Source organism: Sciurus carolinensis, chromosome 14, assembly GCF_902686445.1.
Source record: "Sciurus carolinensis chromosome 14, mSciCar1.2, whole genome shotgun sequence".
Classification (NCBI taxonomy): Eukaryota; Metazoa; Chordata; class Mammalia; order Rodentia; family Sciuridae; genus Sciurus; species Sciurus carolinensis.
In genome coordinates this window covers 86086163-86105358 of record NC_062226.1, presented here as the reverse complement: position 1 = coordinate 86105358, position 19196 = coordinate 86086163, and the positions used below count along the sequence as shown (strand labels likewise).

Here is a 19196-nt window from a genome sequence, read left to right as displayed (position 1 = left end):
GAATTTACATCTGACATTTTGCTTTGTTTTCTAAATGTTTCATGTCATTGATATTTCTCTTATCTTTTATGGCCTTCTTTGTGTGTGTGTTTTTTCAACTTTTGGCAATTTTAATGTTTTCAGTGATTCCTGTAAGGATTAAAACATGCATCCTGTAACAGTGTACTTCAGTGTATTTAATTCTAGGAAAATTTTTACTACTTTCTTCCAGAATAACTCCATTTCTTTCTCATTTCTTTTTGCTGTTATTGTTGCATGTGTTATACATGTTAGAAATCCAACAATATGATTGCTTACACAATCATATACTAACTACCCACCAATAAGATTGCTTACACAATCTTATGCTAAAAAGTTAGGAGGAAAAAACTCTTATGACACTATTTGAAGTAGAGAATGCAGTTTTTAGGATTCATTTCTGCATTAGGGTTTCTGTGGGGAGTGGGGTACATGGAATCCAAGCTAAGTATGGAGCAGACTAATATTGTGGAAGTTCATGCTACAGTTGATGAACTCGAAGTTTGAATGAAGGTGTCAGAGGTTATATAATTGTTAAAAAGAAAAGAGAAATTGGGCTTGTTAGGAGGTTATGATCTGAAAGTGAGGTTGTATATCAGTGGTGGAGCATCTTGAGATCCTGAGAATGGCCATCGAGAGGTTTGATAAATTAGAACACAGGGATGGATTTTGTTGTTAAGAAACTGTAGAGCTAGGAGTTTGAATAAATAATCCTTGTTAACATTGAAGTCTTCCAAGATCATGGTGGACTCTGGAGTAGAGTAGAAAAGCCTTAGAGTGAGACCTAGTTGTCATTTAGTGTGAAGAATAAGCAAGATGATGTGGATATTAGTAACAACTTCATTGAGACTTCATTGTATCATCTTCAAAGGGAGTGAGCCCCTCCAGGGTAGGTGAACATTGTTTTTCATGGAGCCTCTATCCTCTGAATATTCTACATGATATTATTTTAAAATGATTTAGCTATATTAAATTAGTGGTGTTCCTTGAAAATATTATATCAAGGTTACATTGGCTCTTTGAAATAATATTTTCTTTCACAACTTAAACTTTTTTGTTAGAGGCAACTAGACTGAGGAGAGTGTGTAGGATAGATTGGGGTGACAGAATAATCATGTCGTTTTTTAAAAAGGAAAAATTTAGTTTGTTAACATTAATGAACTTTACTTTTTTTTTTATAGGTGATAAAATTTGTCAGGCTTAAGCATTAGCAGTGTGGCAGTAAGGAGCAGAAATGAACAGTACTTTTAGATGATCTTATCAATTATGAGAATTTCTAATTTGAAAGATGAAAGGGTTCAGTGAGTTTAATAAAGTTCACTACCTGGACCTGAGATCATACATAATAGCATGAGATAATTGTTTTATAGATAGATATGACATCAAATCTCTAGCACATTTATTTTATAGATAGTTATTAGTAGATATGATAAGTAACAGTTTACTATAACCTATAGGTAGTGCATTTCTCCCTCTTTTTAATAACTCTTAATTTAGAGTAACATAATTTTCAAATAGATGCCTGGCTTAAGAAATTGAACAGGGTTTGCTCTTAGCAAAAGTGTGATTTCTAAAGGCTTATTAGCCTGAATTCCTCTCCCTACAACTATGTTGTTATTTCCTCTTATCTGAGCCTCAGTGCTCATTGCTGTGCTTTTAAACTCCCTAGACTACCTCCATATGGAACATTGAATTTGGTACTTTGAAGTTTATTATGGAATATGTACTATTGAGAGTGGATTGCTTTTTTTCTGTTTTTTAAATCTCAAAATATGAAATGAATAGCAGTGGCCTGTATATAAAAGAATTTCTGGCATTAGTATTCAGGTGTGGAAAATATTGGAGACAGGCATGAAATCCTGCAATAATCCTGTTAAAAGAACGATTCCTGTGACTCTTTGAGAAGCACATTATATTGGATTCAGAAACATCTGAGTCTCCTGGTCTGTTTCACTAATTTGTTCATTGACTTTGTACATAATTGTTCTCCTTTCTCAAAGGAGAACTTTTTGGTCTGTGAAAAGAGTAATTTTTCTCCCCAGAGAGTTAAAATGAGACAGGTAAGTGATAATGTAGGTAAAGTATGTGGAATAGTAAGTGTTACTTCCTATCTTAAATGTTGGCTTGTGATCTACTTTCCTTCTCTTGTTAATCAAAGGAGAATGGTAAAGACTAGGAACTTGTAAATAATAGAAATATTTACAGTTTTTTTCCCCCATCCCAAAGAAAGGAAATATGATTTGGGTGATCTCGTCTCCTTGATTTTGTTTATTTTTGTGTGATTCAGAATTTGAAACAGTATTAATACAATAAAAACATTTCAAAATGGTACTAGGTATCTGAATTTCACCCATTTTAATTAATTCTCTTCTAATTTATTCATGAAAAAAGAAACCTACCATTACAACTTCTACCTCTTCACCCCAGTCTTTCATTTGTATTATGTTACCTGGTTTTAAGATTTTTGATGGATTGACAGGGACACTCTTAGACAGAACATGGTAGTAACTGAAAAGTAATGCAAGGACGGTCTTGTTTAACTGAAATCTGGAAGTCCCCACTGAGCAGAATTAGCAACTTCAGAGGGAAGAACATCTAGAAGCCAATATAAAATGTTTATTGAACCAAGGAAAGAGTATTGATTCTACACCAGCTATATTAATAAAACTTTATATACTTAGTTCCCCATTCATGTTAAAAAATTATTTTCTACTTTTTAGAAAAAACAAGGAGAGAAATGACAGCCAAAGGTTCTACAGGAATGGAAATTCTGCTGTCAACATTAGAGGTAAATCACTAACCGCCTTTAATTATATAATTACTTACAAGAAGCAATACTGAAGGAAACAAGCTATACACACACACAAACACTAATCGTAATTTTTTTTTTTTCTGTCTTAAGAGAGCTAGGAAATGTGGTGCAGTGGTAGAGTGCTTGCCTACAATGCTTGAGGCCCTGGGTTCAACCCCAGCACTGTCACCTCCCACCAAAACAAAACATTAGCTGGAAGTGAATCTTTAGCTTAAAATAAATGATTAACGTTGGAAAGTCTTATTTATTCTATTGTGGCAGCTGATATACAGCCATGATTTGTTGTATTCTTTATTTATTGGTTGAGTAACTATTGATGATACTTGAATTTCTATGCCAGTGTAAAAGTTTTGAGTAGAAACGAAGAATGTATTCAAGTCAGGGTACTGTATTTTATTCAGTGCAATGTTGAGAAAAAGAAATTTTAGTTCTTTGATAGGAAATTTTAAATATATAAGGATATCAGTTTTTAAAAATATAAAATATTTATAATATTAAAAAATGTAAAGTTTTAGTAACTAGAATAGTTTTAGAAATTACATGTGAGTAGTAGATAAGTACCAGTGTAAAAGAATAGAAAATCCAAACCTAATTTAAAATGCTTATGGGAATTTAGTACTATTTGATAAAGGTGGCATTTTGGATCAGGGATGATCGAGGGATTGCTTAATAAATGGAGCCTGGGACAAAGTGATAGCCATTTGGAAAAGCATGATGTTGGATTCTTACTTTCACAAAATAAAATTCCATTTGATGCGAAGGTTTAGGCATGGCAAATAAAATCATATACTGGAGGAAGGAATGGGAGAAATGTAAAAATATTCTTATAACAAGGAAGTTTTCTAAGTATAAAAAAATGGGAGGTATAAAATAAAAGGTTGATAAATTTAACTACATTAACAAGTACATGGAAAAAACACCAAAGATATTTGGACAATGAGGAAAAACTCTTTCAACTCACGTAACTTCTTCAACATAGAAGGAACTACTTATCATTAAGGAAAAGATGTTCATGACCAGTAGAAAATCATGTGAAGGCTTATGATTGGAAGGTTTATGATTGGTTATGATTAGATAGTTCTCAGAAAAAGGAAGACAAATGTCAGTTGAAATTAAGCATCGCTTTTAATAAAAGTAACCAGAGTACCATGTTGAAGCATTTTCATTTATTAGATTGATTGTCCAAACTTTACAAAATAGTACTCTTCTACGTTGCTGATGAAAGTGTAAATTATTCCAGGGAGAGCAATTTGGTAATGTCTTTTGACTCAGAAATTCATTTCATGTACAGAAGTATATTTTCATCACATATAAACATATTTGCTTAGTTATTTTCTGTAATTTTTAAATAACAAGATACTAAAAGTAACCTGAATGTCCCATGGGTAGTTGACTGGTTACATAACAAGTGGTGTAACCTTATAATGGAATTTATTGTTCAAACTTTAAAAAGAATAATGAAGAAACCATTTATTAACATGAAAAATGTGTGTTTACATGAATATCTTTTATGTGAATATTATTTTAGGGAGAACTCATAAGAAACTGATAACATGATTGTCTCCTGAGACACAAGCTGACTAAGTGACTGAGTAGTCACCATATGTATATTATAGTGCCTTTTTTTCTCCTTCTCTCCTCTCCTTTCTTTCTTTTTTCCTCTTTTCCTTCCTCTCTTCTTTCCTTCAGTAGGGTAGAACAGAAGGCCTTGAAGTTGCAAGTCAAAGACTCTACCATTGAGCTATGTCTCCGTGGTTCTTTTACTTTTCTTATCTGTTTGGTAGAAATATAAGAATTCAAATGACAAATTAATTGCTTTTGTAATAATCTTGATTCTAAGAAAATAATAACTATAAAAATATTTCTAAAAGTTTTGAGAGGCAAAAAGAAGAGACTGAAGTTAATAAGAGAACAGTGGAAACCTGAATACATTTGTTCCCAGAGAAATTTAGAAAGTCATTTGTAAAATATAGGTAGTTTCCAACAGTACAGAAAGTTTGAACTTCACATTTACCATGTTTTAATAAAGCAAATCAACTGTCTATTTCAGAACACTAAAGATCTTCAAACTATGCTAAATATCTTGAGCATTCTTGTTGAACTGGTTTCAGCTGGTAAGTTTTTGTTTCCTTTGGTCTGATTTCTATTTGTAAACAGTGATCTGCAGTGTATTATGTGTACTTTGAATTTTTTGGTACTCATATAGAGGGTATTCTGAATATTGGGATTTGGAAACTGAAATATATTCCTTTGTTATTTTGTTTGGGGTTTATTCCAGTATCCCTCAAATTACCCCTGCAACCTTTAGTTTTAGAGTTTTGAATCTAGAATTTTGGTATTGCTTATGTTCACTCTTTGTGTGCTGTTTTCTATTAGATAAATGAGATAACATAAAATATGATTTTGAATGTATTTGCTTGATTTTAGGAATCAGAACTTTAAATCTGTCTTTAATATGGACAAATTGTGGTACTTACTATGGAAGATATACTGTTAAATTTTTTTTTTTTTTTTTTTACATTTAGGTGGAGGTCGAAGAGCGAGTTTCTTAGTCTCAAAAGGTGGTTCACAAATATTGTTACAACTACTTACAAATGCCAGCAAAGAATCTCCCCCACATGAGGAGTTAATGGTACAGATTCATTCTGTTCTAGCAAAGATTGGACCAAAAGGTAAGGGTTTCACTCATATAATTATTGAATCTAGAACCATCTTTGTATCATCAGTTCTTTATGCCTTGAAGTTGCTTAGTTTTTAAAAAATTTGTTTTTATTAGTGCATCATAGTTTTACATAATTATCAGGTTCATTTTGACATATTTATAAATGCATATAAAATAATTTGCCCTATTTCAGTCTCCAGTACTATCCCGTGACCTTCGCCCCCATTCCCTTTCTCTGATACTCATATAGAAGGTATTCTGACTCTATTGGTCTTCCTCTATTAACTTATTTTTTAATTGATACATTATAGTTATACATGAAAATGGAATTTATTGTGATTATTCGTACATGCACATAGTATAATTAGGTCAATTTTATAGTGCAGTTTCTCCCTTTTCCTTTTCTCCTCCCTCTATCTCAATTTCTTCCTCTACCCCACTCTTCTCCCTTCTGTTTTCATGAGATTCTTCCCCTTTACAAATTCCTTATTTCTCTCTAACTTCATATTGGAGAAAACATTCAACTCTTGACTTCTGAGTCTGGCTTATTTCACTTAGCTTGATGTTCTCCAGTTCCATCCATTTACTAGCAAATGACATAATTTCATTTTTCTTTATGGATAAGGAAAACTCCATTGTGTATATATATCACATTTTCTTTATCAATCCTTCTATTGAGGTACACCTAGGCTTTTTATAGTAACAGGCAAGAAATGAGGATCGAGAATTCATGAATAATTCTATTGCATGTGGTAGAAAAAGAAAGAAAAATTCTTCAGAATTACAAATGTGTCTCAATGTGTTTGTGCGACTGCTTATGAATGTGTTTAAAGGATACATATACTGTGAATATTGTTGAGGCTAGAAAGAGGGAGTATGGATGGGGATGTTTTGAGGCAGAGAGGTAAACTGTCAGTGCTTTTCATTCATGTCATAATTTTGTTGCATAGGGTGTTCAGGGAACTTACAATCTAGTTATAAAGACCAAAATAGATATGAAAAATTATGAGACCAATTATTATAATTGTAAGACATTACAGTTTTAAAAAGTACAAAGTCATAAGAATGGATGTAGAACAAAGAAGGAAACTAATTTAGGTTAGGTTAACAGAGGAAGGTGTTCAAATGGAGACTAAATTTATAGTTGTATATCTGCACAAAGATTAAAATGATTCCCTTAACTCTTAGGATTGTGCTTTAAGAGTTTTGCCAATGATTTGTGGCTTGCATATGGGTCTTAAAATTTCAAGTGTCTGGTTAAAATGCTTGTTCCTGGGTTCAATCCCCAGTACCTCCTCCACTCCTAAAAGTATTTGTGTACATAGTTTATGCATTTATGTGTATTTCATGCCTATCTTTGTGTATTGTGCAAATGTTTAAATAGTACTTTAAGCATGTATTCTTAAAGAATTCAACCTTGAGGGTTGGAGTTGTGGCTCAGTGGTAGAGCATGTGCCTGGCATGTGTGAGGCCCTGGGTTCAATACTAAGCACCACATATATAAATGCATAAAATTAAAAAAAAAATCCATTGACAACTAAAACAAATTAAAAAAAAAAAGGAATTCAACCTTGAGTAGACTTTAATTTCCTAGGTATGTTTGGGACCTTAGGACTTAAATATATGTTCAGTTTAAGAAGTATGTTATCTATATCTTTTTTTTTTAAACTGTGTTTGAGATTTAAGGATTCCCTTTTGGAATTTTTATGTAAAATAAAAATGAAAAATAAAATAAGAAACCTTTTTCATTGATGAATATTGTTAATTCATGCTTCCTCTTCCTAATTAGAACCAGGTTATCTTTCGTATACCTTTTATGAAATTAAATTATGATATTGGTGCATTTAATTTGTTATATTTCTTTAATGTTCTTTTAGAGTTGAAGGTAATCTTTATTTTCTTCTACATATTTTAAGTTTGTGCTATTTTCTTTATTTGTTCTAGTCTTCTATTTTTGTTATTCAAGGACTTTGTACAGTGATTCTTCCTTTTTAGCGGGGGTGGGATGGGAAATTGAACTCAGGGGCACTTGACCACTGAACCATACCCCCAGTCCTATTTTGTATTTTTATTTAGAGACAGTGTCTCATTGAGTTGCTTAGCTTCTTGCTGTTGCTGAGTCTGGCCTTGAACTTATGATCTTCCTGCCTCATCCTGCAGGGCCCTGGGATTACAGGTGTGCACCACCACGTCCAGCTCTTGAGTGATTTTCATTGCTAATTTTTTTTTTCTTGTGAGATGAGAGTAATAGTCCCTTAACAACATTTAATTCTTTTTGACTTAAATTTCTTGCTGCTTGCAGCATATCTCCTTTTCTTGGATCTCCTTGCTTTCTTTGTTTAAATCTTAATATTCTTTTATTTTTGGTTTGTTTTTACGTTTTTTTAAATACTTTTTTAGTTGTAAATGGATACAACATCTTTATTTTATTTTTGTGTGATGCTGAGAATCGAACTCAGGCCTCACATGTGGTATGCAAGCACTCTTCCACTGAGCCACAATCCCAGCCCTACATCTTAATATTCTTAAATTCTCATTGTTTACATTTTTAAAAAAATCTTTTTAATCTTCTGATGAGAATACTTATCAAGAACTGTGATTTCCAAACACAAAGTAATGATAATGAGGTAGAAATGTCAACTACCCTGATTTAGTCAGTATATATTATATACCTGTATTAAAATATCATACTATAACCCATAAATTATGTTAATCAAAAATTTAAAAAAATTCAAGAGAAATTTTAACTATTTGATCATTACATACTGATGCATATGTTGAATTATTAGTGTGCCTCATAAATTTATACCACTAAAAATAATAAAAAAGAACTTCTTTCTTTTCTGTTATGTCCCTTAGACATTTATTTGATAGTATTAGTTACATAGCTGTTAATTTCCCCCCTAATTTATATTCTTTCATAAGTATGAAAAGAATACTGTCCATTTTAAATTAATAAAATTGGTAGTGTACATTTAGATTCTCTACAATTCCTTTTAACTGTGTGATGATATTCTGGCAAATGTGTTGAATTAGACAGACTTGTTTATGTAGAGGGTCAGTTAAATTCTTCCTTTTATGACAAATTAAGTATTGGGCTATGCCAGCCCCTGTTCTTTTGCCCTGTTCTTTTACTTGCTCCTCAGTATATTCTTTTAAGCCATGCTTCAAAAATTTATAGAATATTTAACAAATCATACAAGAAATGATTATAACTTTAATTATTTCAGGTCAGCTTCATATTTGGTGGTATGAATTCATAATTTAAATTTAAAATGTCCTTGCTTTATGACTTCATTGTATTCAAAAGTGAATGTGAAAACCTTTTTTTTTTTTTTTTTTAACAGATAAAAAATTTGGAGTGAAAGCTAGAATTAATGGGGCTCTGAATATAACTCTGAGTTTGGTCAAACAGAATTTGCAGAATCATCATTTGGTTCTACCTTGTCTTCAGCTTTTAAGAGTGTATTCTGCCAATTGTGAGTATTTCAGAGTGACTTTTAGTGTTTACTCAGTGTTGTGAAGTTATGCAAAATGAAAATCTTAATTTACCTTGACTCTATAAACTTCTCAAGTTCATGGGAAAGAGAAGATTTAATATGACTTGTTTCAGCTCTTAAGTTCAATTCAACAGAAGTATTGTGGGATAAGGAGGTAAGTTGACAAATCTTGAGAATTCTCACTCATCCCCTTAATTTGTAAAGGACTAGAGTGAGGGGAATGAATAGGTTGCCTCTGGGAAAAGTTGTGGAAAAATTCATATATCTCTTGGGATTTTCACAGGTAAGAAGAAAGCTGAGAAGGAAAGGTAGGGTCAGTTATCTTCAGTAATCAGTAGGGAAGTGGCAGAATGGAAAAACCATAGTACAGGAGCCTCTGAGGAATATATTAAGGAGAGAGACTGACTCAGATAAAATGTCCCTCAAACACATATATCTCACTTAGCTACACATGCATTTCCTTTTTTATTCTCTGACTGTGAAAATGAAGGGTTTAGTGAAAGAACTAAAATTCAAATTGTAGAATATGTGTTATTGCAGAATATCATTGCAAAATAATTAAGAAGTACTAGATTGGGGTGTGTGTGTGTGTATGTATACATAAACATATATACATATGTTAAGTGTGTGTATGTGTATATATCTGTGCTTTCACAATATGGTGTGCTTAAAGAAAATAGCTTTCGAACACTTAAGTGGTGAACACCTGTATAATTAAAAAGAATATAAGGAAATGAATGAATGAATGAATGATCTAACCAGAGAAGTTAAGAACAGAGAAATAAACATAATGAGAGTGGAGGAATGAGATAGTAAAAGAAAAAATATGAAACAATACATTAGAAAATAGGAAAACAGTTGATTTTAAATTGAAAACTGAATTGGATTAAAAATAAAATGAATAAAACACCATATATAATCAAGAACATAGAAAAACAGCCACAAAATTAGAAGGGATATTGAAGTAACAGACTGAGAGGAAATTAGTATAATTTTACAAAATATTAAGAGCTACATTTTTGGTGGCATTTTATTGAATTAGCTACTGACTAGCAAATGGTTTATCTAAAATTTTAAAAAATATCTGTTCAGAATTGAAAATGTTGGACACAGTTTCCCTGTTAGGCAATTTTATTTGCATATTCCATGTGAAATAACAAAATTGTTCCTGTTCTTCCCTCCTCCATACAGTTGCTTCTATTAAGGTTCTCATCATATCTCACCTAGACCACAATATCCTAATGTGGCCTTTAAAACCATTTTCTCCAGAGTGCTATGAGTTCTTCCTGTTTATGTAACACACATCTGATTTCTTGTTCCTTTTGGGCAATTCCCAAGAGAACAACTTTTAGGACTTGTCTTAATTTGTTTCTTATTTTCTTTTCTCACTTCATTTTCACATTGGTATGTTTTTGATACTGTGAATTAACGACATGTAATTGCTAATACTTATGGTGTTCAGAGACAATGAACATGTTATTGCTGTCTTGAAAGATATCCCAGAACTACATCTATGCCTTAATTCCAATTCTACGTAACACCTCACATTTAAAGACTGCACCCAGGCAACATTTTCTCCAGAAATGCTTCTCTCTCTCACACTCTGAGTTAGGAACTCCTCAGTGGTGTAACCCAAATAGCCTATAACTCATAATCTAATTAGAATGTAATTTAGTAGCTATCTGTTTATGGTTTCTCTCATTCTCTCTATACTATACAGACCGTTTATTATTGTCTCTTAGTCCCTATGTTCAGCAAATTGATGGAAGGAACAAATGGAGCAACTGGAATCGTTTTTAATAATAATTTTTTTTGTTATGTAACTTGTTTCAAAATTTCCTTGCAACTTCCCATAAAACAAAAGAGAAAAAAAGAAAAAAAAATCCTCCCTTAAGTGATTAGCTAAGGTGGTCTTAAAGTGATTCACATTGACTTGAGTTCACATTTATTAAACACTTTGTTTGTATTTTTAGCTGTGTATCACTAAGTGTACATATTTTGAAATCATTTTGTATCTTTTTTCTCCCCCTTTCAGCTGTGAATTCAGTATCCTTAGGGAAAAATGGAGTTGTGGAACTGATGTTTAAAATCATTGGACCATTTAGTAAGAAGAATTCAGGTCTTATGAAGTGAGTAAATATTTTGAATGTAAACAGAGGTATATCCTTTGTTATTCTGGGCCTCATTATTTTGATAGGTACAATGAGAAGGTTGAATTAAGTTACAATATTTATAGAAATTTAGACTTTGAACAGTCTCAGTTTCTATAAGAGGAAATAAGATCATTTGTAGAGTATCATTCATTCAGAAACATTTATTGAGTGCCTACTATATTCCTCACCCAATTTTGTAGTCTTTTAATGACTAGTTCCTTCATTCTCATGATTATCCAAATATTTCTTAAATTTATGTTTCTACTTCTCTATTGTGTGTTTTTTGTGATATGTATTTTATTTATATGTGTTGTGTGCATTTTTATTCACTTGTCCTTTTAACCTCAGAAAATGAAAGCAATTTGCAGTTATTTGTTTATATTTAGTATTTTCCTAAGCCTAGAAGTTATTCTTTAAATCTTTCTTATTATGTAATTTTTCAGACATATACAACATGGAGTTTATACTGTATTATATTAGACTAATTAAATTAATTACATTAATTACTTATTGTGTTCAGCACTTATAAACATTGTACCATTTTTGTTTCATTTGTTTCTTCTCTGTAGTTTTATTTTTCCTGGGTTACTTTTAGGCAAATCCTAGATATTTTCTCAGGATGATTCTCTCTGCATATTATTGTTTTCCTCTTAAATACTTAAGTAGATAATTCAATTAAAATAAAGACTTAAAAATAGCTATAGTACTACAGTAATATCCAACAAAATTATTAATTTCTTAATACAATCTAAAATCTAGCCTGTGTTCTTCAATTATCTCAAAATTGCCTTTCTACGGTTGGTTTGTTGGAATCAGAATCCAAACAAGATATACACATTATTGCTTTTTGTATTTAGGAAGTTCCCAAGTTTACACAGAAGTGGAGATAATAGTATAATGAACTCTGCATGCACCTGTCACCCAATTTCCACATCAATTAATATCCTGCCATTTGTATTTATTCTTTACTTTTTCTGCCCATATTTTTTCCTGGATTATTTTAAATCAGATATCTACCATTACATTTCATCTGTAAATTCTTCAGTAAGATCATTATCAGATACAAATATTTTTTTCTTTTTGTGTCATCACAGTATCATTTGTGTGCTCAGTATCATCTCATATTTTCTGATTATCTAAGGAATGCCATTTTTACAGTTGGCTTCTTCAAATCAGGGTCTAGACGAGGTCTGTGCAGTCTGTTTGATTGACATGTCTCATAAACTTTTAAAATCAGTAAAAGTCCCCCCATTTTTTTGATTCTGTTTTATTTGTTGAAGGAATTGTGTCATATTTCTTTAGAATGATCCACATTCTGGATTAGGGTGACTATGCTGGGGTCATTTAACAAACAGGTATGTTCCTTATATTTTCTGTATACTGGTAGAGCTGGGGACTTGATTGTATTTATTAGGTTCTAATCAAAGTATTTCAGAGGTAGTTCAGGGTACTTTGTTTTGCATCATGTAAGTTGAGGGAATCCATCCATTAGAATGTTCCCATATACTTGTCACTTAATGATTTTTCACTCATTCTTTGGATTGCCTGAATCTGTTAGTTTTTTAGGGGTTATAAAATAATGAATTTTCTAATTTTCTCATTTGTTCTTTATTTATTAACTATGAATCTCTTATGAAGAAGACCTTGTTTACATAAACTATTTGGTTAAATTTTATTCTAAAACAGGTGGTTCAGGACATTTCCTGTTTTCTTTTTTAACCCTTTCTTAATAAAGATCAACATATTTTAATATATTTTGGGTCCTTATTTGCACATATTATTAAATATTATTTGGTGGAATGATTGAACATTACTTAGGCAAAGATGATACACAGTCTTAGAATATGTGATGAAATGTAACAATACAAAATGTTTGTATCACAGTAAAACCAATTTAGGATCAGTGTAGTGTAGTGACTTAAGAGTGGGCTCTGAAGGCAGTCAGACCTGGATTTGCATATAACTCTCTCACTGACTCCATGATATGATGTAAGTTGCTTAACCTATTATGTCCCCCTTTCCTCTCTGTAAAGTGGTAATAATGTTAGTACCTTCACTGTAAGATGATTAGGATTTCATGAGATGATTCTGATACCTAGTACAGTGCCTATATTAATGTAATATAGTTTAGGTAGGCAATGTAGTAATGTGGCTGAGAATGAGTCCTAGCTAATACAAAATGTATGTGTATTTGCATGTATGTTTGTGTGTGTATATATAGATGGTGCTGGAAGTTGAACCCAGGGCTCCGTACATGCCAGACAAGCACTCTGCCTACCAGGGAACTACATCTTCAGCCCTATTTTTAAATTTATATATCTTCCTTAATCTGTAAGGAATTTAATTAAAAAACAACAACTAATTTTAACTTTATTTTTACTTCCAAAAGAATAAATAATTCAGTGACTAAATATCTCCATCTTGATCTCTTTGTCTTTTTTAATAATTTGAGGGTCTTCTCCCAAATTAACTAAGAAAACTCAGTCATCTAGAACTTTCTATTGTAGTTCTTCCTCCCCTTAAAAATACCCCATCTTAAAAGGGAAGAAGATCGAGAGAGATTTATGTTGGAAGGGTGATGCTTTCCTTTAGGATTTCCTTCCTTTCCAGTTTAAGGGTTCAGATTTAAAGCTGTTAATCCAAAATGAAACAGTTGAGGAAGTTACTGTAACTGTGTTTTTTTTGAGTTTCTCTATGTTGCTGGTCATTGTAAGGATTGACTCTCAAAGAAAAATAGATTAACTTCAGTACCTAGATTTAAGCTTTTTTTCCTTTACTGCTAGGTAAGACACAGACTACTTTCCAAGTTATTATTGGTTGTGTTGTTCTTTCCCAGAAAGATTGGGAAAATTTATGAGAAAGTATAAATTATTGATACTAAGAAATTTTTATCAATTTAACCTAATACTGTATTTCAACAAATCTTATATTTTGAAATTCTTTGGTAATTTTAATAAATTCATGCTGGCTTATAAATGTCAGAATCTCAGAAATTTTTTGTGCTGAAGTTTAATATGTTTAAAAATGATTTTTGGTGGTAAATTTTAAAGATGAGTTTTTACCAGGCTTCATAATTTTTTTAAAATTTAACAGAACAATAGAATAAACTCGATGGGCTCTAGAGTCAGAAAAAAGTTAATGTTTCAACTTGCCAGTGTTGAAGAATAAATGTAAAAAAAACCATGTTATAAAAATGTTTTAGGATTAAAAGCTGTGAGAAACATTATTATTTGGTTCAAGCATGTTGTAAACAACTGCCAGCCCGGAGAAAGACTTTCTGAAAGTACTGTAATATTTTTGTAGTTTTGAATAACGAATTAGCTATAGATGGGAAAATCCTATGGGTTCATTGTAAGCAGTTACATACAATATATTGTTTTCGTTTCTTAGGGCTATTGTATCAGAGTACCCCAAATATGGTGACTTAAAACAACAGAAATATATTGCCTCACAGTTTTAGAGAGTTTAAGTTCAAAATCAAAATTCTCAGAAGGGTCATGCTCCCTCTAAAACCTATAGGGGAGAATCCTTCCTAACTTCTTTCTGGCTTTATTTTCTTTTTGTTTTTGTTGTGGTACTGGAGATTGAACCTGGAGTTTCTCTACCACTGATCTATACCTCTCAACCCTTTTTCCTTTATTTTGAGACAGGGGTTGTCTAAGTTGCCCAGTTCTCAAGCTTGAGAACTCAGCCTTCTGAAAAGCTGGGTTCACAGGCGTGTGCCACCCCTCCCTGCTCTTTCTACCTTTTGATGGTTGCATTGATGTTTGCAGTCCTAGTAGGGAGCTGTAGCATTTCACTTTTTGCCTTCATCATTACATGGTGATGTTCTCCCCTTGTGTATGTCTTCTCATGGTCTTCTCTCTTATTAGAACAGCATTCATGTTGTGTTAAGGGCCCACCTCCTCCAGTATGACCTCATTTTAACTAATTCTGTCTCCAGTGATGGTATTTTCAAATAAGGTTACATTCCGACATCCTGGGGGTTAAGAATTCAACATGTGTTTTTGGGGGATGCAGTTCTACCCATAACAGTGATTAACGATTAAGTGTAAATAATTAATGGTAGCCATCATTTCTGATCTTTCACTTTGTCAACTGTCTTTCTTCTACATAGTTACCTAAAATGTCTTTATCTTATTTTAGGTGGATTGTGGTAGTTTGTATAGTAAAATTGTTAATAAAAACACTGCTTAATATTTAATGGCAAGGAATACACAGTTGAATCTGTTACTTATTGTAGAGAACACATAGGCAAGTCAGTGAGCCTTGAGACTTGTTAAATATGATTAATCAGCAGATTGTTTAGTGCTTTGTGGAGTAAATATTTTGTTTCAACTTTATTACCACTTCTTAAATAAAAGAAATTTACAACATTTCAAAGTGCCATAGAAAAAGGGATTTACTTAATTTCCATATAAGACCTGATTGTTGAAAACACCTTTCCTACATATAATAAATTGTATATATTCATAGTGTACAGTTGATACAGTTGATAAGAATTGACATTTTGTAGGGTTGACAAAGTCTTCAGGCAGTGCTGAGGGCCCTTGATACTTTAGGGCGCTACAAAGATGTTTTAATTTCTTTAAAGTCATAAGAGGAAAAGTGAACTTTCAGACAGAAAATGATTTAATCTATTATTAACACATCTTTATACCAACACAGTTGTAAAATATAAATTTTAAATATATATAACCTAAAATGTATATTATATATATATGTATATTTATATTTAATGGAGGAAGGAAGGGCCTATGAAAGCAAAGAAGTGACTAGAGCCCATAAAAATCACAATATGGTCTTATGTATATAACTACTCCTGTGAACCTATCCTCACAGTTAAAGATGTTCACGATAATGAGCATGTGTTGCCCCCTAAAGCTTTACTGTTTCTTCGTAATTCCTCTCATGCTCCCTCCTCTTGGCCTGGATTTAACCAGAGAATGCTTTCTGCACTGTAGATTGATTTGCATGTTCAGGGGTTTTGTATGCTTGATTTTTGTTGTTATTGTTGTTTTGTTGATGGGGAATTGAATTTCTTTCATGCATCACATATTTAGATTTATATTGTTGTGTAACATTTATTCCTTTTAATCATTGTGTAGTATTCACAGTTGTATGGATATCATAATTTGTTTATCCAACTGCCTTTTGATAGACATTTGAGTTACTCAGATTTTTGACTGTTATAAACAAATCAGCTGTGAATGTTTACGTACAAAACTTTGTATGGCCTTTTTTTGTTGTTGTTGGGTAAATCCTTAGGAGTAGAGTGTCTGGATCAAATGGTAGTAGCATAAAACTTTTTTTCCTTAATTAACATGTTAAATTTTTTCTCTAGTAATTTGAACACATGGAGTACAGTGGTAGTATTTTGATGTCTTTGCACATTTATATCAGTTCTAGGTCAGTTTCATTTGTTTATTTGTCTTCATCTTGGGTTTTAATTCCTTTCTTTTTTGCAAGCCTTATCATTTTGTTAGGGGGCCAGCATTGTGAATTTTACCTTTCTGGATGTTGGGTATTTTGATGTTTCTGTGAATATTCTTCAGGTTTTTTTTTTTTTTTTTTTTTTTTTTTTTTTTTTTTTGCGGTGCTGGGGATTGAACCCAGGGCCCCATGCTTGCAAGGCAAGCACTCTACCAGCTGAGCTATCTCCTCAACCCCTTTCAGGATTGTTTTTGGGTACACAAGTTTCACAGAAAGAGTTTGATCTTTTGCAGTCTTTCTAGATTTGTTTGGTGGGAAGAGAGTACTATTGAGTCTAGGACTAGTAATTCTTCCCTAGTGAGGCAAACTCCTGAGTCTTCTACCACATGACCCACGAATTATGAGAGCTTCCAATCTGGTTAAAGGAACAGGTACTGTTCACAGCCCTGTGTGAATATCAGACACTATTCTCCAGTCTTTTTGGATGATCTTTTCCCTAGCCTTTTTAGTTACTTCACATACATGCGCTAATCTCTGCTTTGTTGAATATTCAAACAGAAACCTCTGAAAAACCTCTGGACTTCTCTTTCTGTACAAGTTGCTTTTTCCATGGTCTGCCCTGTGCCCTGATTTAGTCTTAGTGAGCTGGGGCAATTCTAGGACCTCCCTTATTTGTTTTTATCCCTTATGGATTTCTGTCCTTCACTGCCTGACACTTAATGTATTTACATAGTTTATTTATTTTGTCCTTTTTAAAAAAAGTTATATCTCAGATGAGAGGGTAGATTTGGTTCCTGTTATTTCATCTTTTCTAGAAGTAAATGTTCAAGTTGTCTTTTTTAAAAAATATAATTATTGGGGCTGGGGAGATAGCTCAGTTGGTAGAGTGCTTGCCTTGTAAGCACAAGGCCCTGAGTTCGATCCCCAGCACCCAAAAAAAAAAAAAAAAAAAAAAAATATATATATATATATATAATTATTAGTACATATTAATTGTACAAATTAATGGGATTCATCTTAGTATTTCTACACTTGCATATATTATGTATTAATCATGTCCATTCACTCTTTCCAGTGACCCCTTCCCAGTTTCCAGTAATCCCTGTATCCTTTTTCTATTTTCAGGTTGCCTGTTCTCTTTTTCTTTGTTTCTGTATATGAGAGAAAACATACAATATTTGTCTATTGTTTGACTTATTTTACTAAACATATTGTCCTCTGGTTCCATCCATTTTTCTGCAAATACAGGATTTCATTCTTCTTTATGGGTAATACTCCATTGTGTATATATACCATATTTATCTATTCATCTGTTGATAGGCACATTGGCTTCTTAGCTCAGCTATTGTGAATAGTGCTGCAATAAACATGGACCTACAGGTATTTTTTTTGCATGCTGACCTTATTTCCTTCAAATGGAATACCCAGAAGTGTTACAGTTGGATCATATGGTAATTTTTTTTTTTTTTTTTTATGAACCTCTGTACTGTTTTACTTGGTGGCCATACTAATTTAATTCCCACCAACAGTGTATAAGGTTTCATTTTTTCCTACATCCTTGCTAGTGTATTTTTGTTCTTTTGATAATAGCCAGTCTAACTAGAGTGAGATGAAATCTAACTGTACTTTTGCATTTTTCTGATGGCTAATGGTAGTGAAAATTTTTTCAAATCTTTATTGGCCATTTGTATTTCTTTGAGAAGTATCTATTCAGATTGCCAATTTTTTTTTTATTAGCTTGCTTATTTTTTGTTGTTTAATTTTTGTTTTTAAATATAATTTGAATATTAATTATTTCTCAGAAAAATAGCTGGCAGATTTTTTTCTAGTCTATAAGTTGTCTTTTCACTGTGTTGACTGTTTTCCTTTGCTTTGTAGAGGCTTTTTAATTTGTTGGAATTCCATTTGCCTGTTCTTTTTTTTTTTCTTGTGCTTTTGGAGTTGTATTCAGGAAATAATTGCCTATGCCAGTATCTTGAATTGTTTTTGCTATATTTTTGTCTAGTAGAGTTTTAGGTTCCACACTAAGTAAGGTCTTTGATCTACTTTTGAATTGGTTTTCATACAAGGTGAGAGATAGGGGTCATGTTTCAGCTACCTGGGGATAAGCAGTTTTACAAGGCTGTCATTTCTTCAGCACTGTATGTTTTTGGCACCTTTGTCAAGAATCAGTTGGCTAAAGATGTGTGGATTTATTTCTGAGCCCTCTGTTCTGTTTCATTGGCTTGTGGGTCTGTTTTTATGCTGGTTTTGTTACTATGGCTCTGTAGTATGCCTTGAAATCAGTTTTCCCACATTCACTATGAGGATGGAGAGTGGGGTATAAAGTCCCTGTTATTGTATTGAGGCCTTTCTCTTTCTTTATTTCTAGTAGTATTTGTTTTATAAAATTGGGCTCTCAGACATTTAATACATACAGCTTTGTACTTTTTATGTCTGTCATCACATTTACAGTTCTTTTTTCTTGTGTGGTCTGTCCAGTGATTATGAAGTTCCTTGTCACACTTGTCACATTTGTGGGGCTTCTCAGCTATATGGTTTTTCTGACTCATAAAAAGATCTGTTCTCTTAGAAAATTCCCTACACATGGAACACTTGGAGATCATTTTGCTATTTGG

At 32.3% G+C, this 19196-nt stretch overlaps 1 protein-coding gene across 1 annotated transcript in view; it reads left to right on the top strand.

Annotated features, from left to right (window-relative positions):
* Positions 1–19196, top strand: part of Agtpbp1 (ATP/GTP binding carboxypeptidase 1) — a 172887-nt gene that overhangs the window by 45050 nt on the left and 108641 nt on the right. Inside the window, 5 exon segments of the mRNA XM_047524892.1 lie at positions 2739–2806; positions 4881–4944; positions 5356–5502; positions 8840–8971; positions 11028–11121. Coding sequence (XP_047380848.1) covers positions 2739–2806; positions 4881–4944; positions 5356–5502; positions 8840–8971; positions 11028–11121 — 505 coding nt within the window.